This window comes from Acyrthosiphon pisum, chromosome A1, assembly GCF_005508785.2.
Source record: "Acyrthosiphon pisum isolate AL4f chromosome A1, pea_aphid_22Mar2018_4r6ur, whole genome shotgun sequence".
Classification (NCBI taxonomy): domain Eukaryota; kingdom Metazoa; phylum Arthropoda; class Insecta; order Hemiptera; family Aphididae; genus Acyrthosiphon; species Acyrthosiphon pisum.
The window spans coordinates 25,142,594-25,148,987 of NC_042494.1; the positions used below are offsets into that span (position 1 = coordinate 25,142,594).

Consider the following 6,394-nt stretch of genomic DNA (forward strand, 5'->3'; position numbering starts at 1 on the left):
GAATAATGCACAGATATAAACTACTATTATAGTATATTATAACTGTTGAATAATGACGATTTATTATGTTAATATGCATAGGAGATGCGAATTATTTATATAATTTTATAATATGACCCATACGGGGAAGTCTCACGCCCGTATACGATTTATGGTTTTACGAACGCCGAAAGAGCCTTTATAAAAATTAGAACTAGAGATACCCTTAGAGTATACTCTATGCCACCATAGGTCCTACGGGTAAACAGGGTTTAACATCATGTTAGTTTACGGGCTCATTCCCTATCTTCAGATCATAGGTAAACGTAAGCCGAATATTATAGAATATTATATTATTATATTATATAAAAATATATTTAAATATATTTATTATTCATATATTCTATGTTAAAACTATGGAATATAGCATTTCTGTAATATACCAGTAAAAAGGGAAATGGTTACTCATAATATAGTTATATGATATTCAAAATTTCTTTAAATTTACAAAATAATTTAATAAATATTTATTGGGCTTAAACTTTAAATGTATAACTATTTAATAAGAATTTCAATAACACCACAGTTTCTACAGTACAAATTAAGTAAATTTGATATGTCAATTATTAAAGCCTGGGTCTTCAGTTTTCACCATGTGTACGCAATTTTATGTTTGATGCGAATGAAAATAAAGACTTCATTAAATACAGATGAGTATCACAAAATAACTTTTTTTCGCATTATTCAGAATCTTTTTTTATGTTTGGGGTAATAATATGATGTTACCAACTTATCTTTAGCATGCTTGGAATATTGTCTAATTATGTAAATATTGTAATAAAAATACAAATTAATTTTAATTTTCAATTATTAGTATAAATTTTAATTTTGAGGTAATACCTTATATAAATATCTAGATAAAAATTATTTTATCTATCTATATCCAGATAACTTTAATTTCTACAGTATCTATCTATATCTAGATAATTTTTTTTTATCTAAGCACAACACTGCTATCAACCATTCCCCACCCGAATCGCCGTCCAAGAATAAACACCCGACCACTCACGCTCGTTCCACCGATAACACACCAGTCTCGGCCGCTATCGCAAATCAATTAACCCACACTAATGACTCTCAATCGTCAACTGCACACTCGATTAAACCTACGCATACTCACACAAATACCAGCATGAGCTTCGCTACGGCGACTGCAACGGAAAACACTGCGAGCAGAGAACAAGCAATAGTGTTCAATTCTATCGGTGGAATACCTCAAATTGAGTACATAATCGCCATCGGTAAAATAGTCAAACCCATCAACATTATCTTTGTTTCATGTATTTCAAACCAACGCTTCTGTATATTTTTATCCAGTAAACAAGTTCTCGACAACCTAATGCAACAAACACAGACTATAAAAAATAATGACCAATTAATCCAAACACGCTGACTGGTTAACCCGACCAAACGCGTTGTCATATCTAACGTATGTCCGTCAATCTCTAACCGAGCAATATTAGACGCATTAAAACATATAAATATAAACCCCATCTCGCAAATTAATCACCTAAAAGCCGGCATCAATATGGAAAGCTACGGGAATATTATGAGCTTTCGCAGGCAAGTATACATTAACCATGAAGATATCCATAAACTGCCCAGCTCTATGCTAATCACCCAAAACTATAATCAATTTAGAATATTCTTCACGGATGACACATTAACCTATTTTCTATGCAAAGCGGTTGGGCACGAATCCAATGACTGCAAAAAAAACTCCGAAAAAAATTCTACAATTGAACCTACAATCAACACAAATGCAATCAACGATCTCAACAACACCAACGATACACAATTCGCACTTACACAAGATGATACACATTCCTCTCCCACCAACTCCCAACTCGATGGAAATCAGATACCTACAAATATGGATTGGACCTTAGAAATCACTTCCGAGGCACCTCTTTTATCCGATAATAATGAAGAACTCCCATCAACACTAACAAAAAAGGATACATACGAAAGACCAATCTCCGATGCATCGTCCTTAAAACCACCAGATTCCTAAAATAATCAAATATCCGCAAACATCACGGTCAAAAAAGAAAAAACAATAAAGAAAGCTAAAATTCGTTCCAGATCAAATTCAACTAACAGATTAGGCAGCACAACTAAGGATGAACATATAAAACCAATAGAAAAGTTCTTTACACTAAATGACTATTTACCTATTCCATATCTTCAATTTATATACATACTTGAAAATTTTACAAATAAATCTATCAATATTCATTCACTCACTGAAGAGGTAAATATCGGTATATCGCCTTTAATGGACATATTAGATCAAATTTGGCCACTGGTTACTGATCGAAATTGAAAAGTCGACTAACTAAACTGTCTAATCTCCTCTTCCAAACCCAGCCCGCGCCATCAAACTAAACCCCCACATAAAAACATACCTATAATACACATAAACAACCCTATTAAATCTACATTCCAAACCTATGATAAATACCTATTATCCAATGGAATTTGAACGGGTTCTACTCAAAATTTGAAGAACTCCAATTACTTACTAAAGATTATACTCCTACCATAATATGTCTACAAGAGACAAACCTCACAGACAGAAACATACCTTCGTTATCCCAATACAATATTTATAAAAAAAAACCGCAATATGTGCGACTGAGCCAGTGGCGAGGTAGTAATTTTTGTTAGCCAAGAATACCCTAGCGAAGAAATACACATAACCAGTGATCTAGAAGCTGTTGCGGTATCAATAACCTTGCCTCATAATAAAATAACCATATGTAACCTATATTTACCTAATCAAAAAAATTTCACACTCACTGACATAGAAAATATCACCCATTAACTCCAACAGTCTTTCATAATATTTGGTGATTTTAACAGCCACAGCACTAACTGGGGATCGTACAAAACTGACACAAGAGGTAAAATAATTGAAGAGCTCCTCACTAGTACTACTAAACACCGGCCAACCTACCAGAATAAATCCTTCAAATGAGAAATTTTCCGCTATCGACCTTTCGATCTCTAATACTGCCCTTGCACATAAACTCGAGTGGAATGTTCTCCCAGATATCTACAGCAGCGACCACATTCCCATCCAAATAGCCTTCACCGACCCGTCAAACAAAAACGACTTATACTATCCTTCAAGATGGAAAGTTAAAGAAGCCAATTGGAACCTCTTCAATTCCCTAATTGAAAACAATATATCGACACTCAAACCCCCCTCCAAAGATAACATCTATTATTATTATTATTATTATTATTATTATTACAGTATCGTGATCAGACCAGATTACTCGCCCACAGCCAGCAAAATTACTCTCTATAGCTGCAGTGTCTCCCACTGGGAAGTGCGTGCAGTATAGAATTTTCTCTTTTTTCCGTCATAGTAATATACTATCAATTCTAGTGATTTTTTTTACACGCAAAACCATAATTTTACATTTTGATTTTTTTTTTTGTGTACTTGAAATACGATTTTGAAAAATAAGACAAAAATGTTTACTATTTTTTCTTAGTTATTTATAGGGAATTTCATTTATTTTAAATTATGGCAGCGTTGAACAAACATTGAACCAACAGTAGTCTATTATTCATAAACATGAAAAGTTTCTACACAATAGCTGGAGTGGGGTGGTAGAGTAAACCACGAACATTTATTAAAACTATAAGGTCAAAATATTCAATTATTATGTATTCAAATGTTCAAAAATTAAAAATAATATATAGCTTGATGTTGCGAAAAAAATTTAACACAAACACAAAATATAAACATCATAACTTGCAGCTCGCGAACATAATAATGTATTATTTATAAACCTTCTACTATTTTTCTTGTGGAACATTTTTAATCAAAAGTTGAGCAATATTCTCCCTGAGACCTGAGTAAGCAAATAAAATATGCTATTGATGATTTAAAAATTCGAGGATTTAATACGTATGATATTTCGTTTATGCCCACTTAGGTATTCACAATGGGACGGTGAATACAGTTATACATTTACAATATTTTGCACGGATAATTCCACAAACACAATCTTACCAGATTAATTTGACAAAGGGGACAACACTTTTAATACGTAGCAAAGGATTTTCTTGGAATTATAAGAATGGTCTGTAAAAGGATACGATTTACAATCGTTAAAAAAATAAAAATAAAAAACAAGGGATCGTCGCTTTGCTGTGTTTGGGTGTACTTTGTCACTGAGTAGGTCACTGTAATTTATATGTTAAATTTAAATTTAATTATTAACTATTGAATACGATAAACGATTTTCACGGTGAGTCAGTGCAGTTTATTTCAAAGGATATTTTATTAATTTATTTAAATAGATTCAAGTAGTAAATATACAGGTTGGTAGCCTACTATAATACAATAATATAAAGTAATAGAATAAGTTAATAACAGTACAATACGAGTATACAGTAGAAATCGATTATAACGAGTTTCAAGGGCTAGCCAAATTTTTTTTTCGTAATAACCGGTAGCTCATTATATTATACCTTACAACGAGTGTTTGTTATAACCGATCCAATCACAGTAACCAGCCGGATGACAATCAGAACGCAATTCAGGATTAACTGCCGATGGCTCACCTGAGATTTTGTCAATACCTACCTATGTTGTGCATTACGATTAAAGATTTACAGATCAAAAATAAATAGGTAAATGAAATATAACAAGCTGGTTGACTTAAATAATATGTATATAATAGGAAAAAGATAGCGACCGGCTTGTTATAACCGAACATTTATTTAATAATTTGATTGTATTTTACTCTTTGTAGCTGGTAACTCGTTATAACCATACACGTTGTAGACTTTATTTTGCTTAATAACTTATTAGAGAAACAAAACTTTCGTTTGTAATACACCTCCTTAGAAAAATAATATTTTATTATGTACAACTTACGCCTCAATGTCGTCTTCATCTTTTTCTGTTTTTGGTGGTATTTTAATAGTGTCTCCTTTTCCGATTACGCTGATGTCACATTTTAGATATCCTTTGGGTCCGCCAGCTATGTCGTCGGGGTCGGTGAGAAGTGCCCATTTGTGATAAAATTGATGCTCTGAAATGTCACGGCACACCAACGTTATAGTGATTTTTATATTGGAATTATACAATAAGGAAAAAAATAAAAGATTCGTTTAGGTCTGTTTTTTTTAATTACTAAAAATAAATCTAAAAAAATAAATAATTGAAAAAAAATGTGGTAAAAAAAAATAATGAACGAAACCGTTTTCGATCTCAGAACCTTTTTATTGTTTCTTAAAAGTTTAGAGTACCTACCTACTCGGGTTTCATCCAATACACAAATATTTTTAATTACTATTTGATGTTTATTTACGCACAACTGTTTTAGTTATATTGTTTACAATCACTTTGGCTACTGTTAAAAAACCACTGGGGTTGAGTTGAAGAAAATATATTATAAGTCGAAAGAAAAATAATACTTATTATCGTTTAGCTTAATATTATTTATTATTTTTACGTTAATAATTAAGAATATAAAGGTGCTTTTCATGTAATTTGTTTGTACTCAGTTAAATTGTACGTTTTTATATTATTTTATATCAACCTATAAACAAAGAAAAAAACCATTGCATATCGGTAACCGGTAAGATATTGGTAAAATCTATTCACTTTCATATTAATTAACAATTATTACGTTATGCATGAAAACTGTTTAAAAATGTATAAAATAAAAAAAAAATTGAGATTTCTGCCTACACTTATGATATTATAATCTAAACAATTAACAGTGCTTTTTCTAGGTATAATTTATAATTATATAAAATCAAATAAGTCATGTTAAGTTATGTGTTCAAAAATAGCATAACAGTGTTAATGATTTATACAATTAATTGTAATTAGTATTGTCTCTCGTTTTTGTGTTATTAAATATTTCAAGACTAATTATTATGAAAACTGTAATCAATTTATCCGCTGCTTACGAATTGCGTCCCGTATAAAAAGGTATAAAAAGGTATAATACTAATTGCGTCCCGGGTTTTTCTTGAGTACGTCTGAATTGCGTCCCCATTACCTGTGATATCTTAAAAGGCGAAATTATTGGTTATTATCAATTTATTATAGATTTAATAAAAACGATTACGTTATAACTTTGATAATTTTCTAATGAGTTACAAACACAATTATTGTCTCAGTGCAGTGTAAACGGTTCACTTATTATCACGTGTTACTTTTCACTAAAAACCAAGTTTTTAACTTTGAATAACTATGGCGTCTGAAATTAAAACTATGTTTAGCGAAAAACAACGGGATTTATTTGTGATTGGTGTGTACAAATTTCGCTTCCACAAGTACTTAAAAAAAAATCTAGAACGGTGGTACTGTTGTAAAAAA

At 31.2% G+C, this 6,394-nt stretch overlaps 1 protein-coding gene across 5 annotated transcripts in view; it reads right to left on the bottom strand.

Moving 5' to 3' along the window:
• The window catches only part of LOC100159656 (otoferlin), a 158,687-nt gene that overhangs the window by 14,420 nt on the left and 137,873 nt on the right, over positions 1–6,394 (bottom strand). For all 5 annotated transcript variants that reach the window (XM_016807691.2, XM_016807690.2, XM_029486841.1 and 2 more), the window contains one exon: positions 4,940–5,096. In XM_016807691.2, coding sequence (XP_016663180.1) covers positions 4,940–5,096 — 157 coding nt within the window. The remainder of the gene's footprint in view (positions 1–4,939; positions 5,097–6,394) is intronic.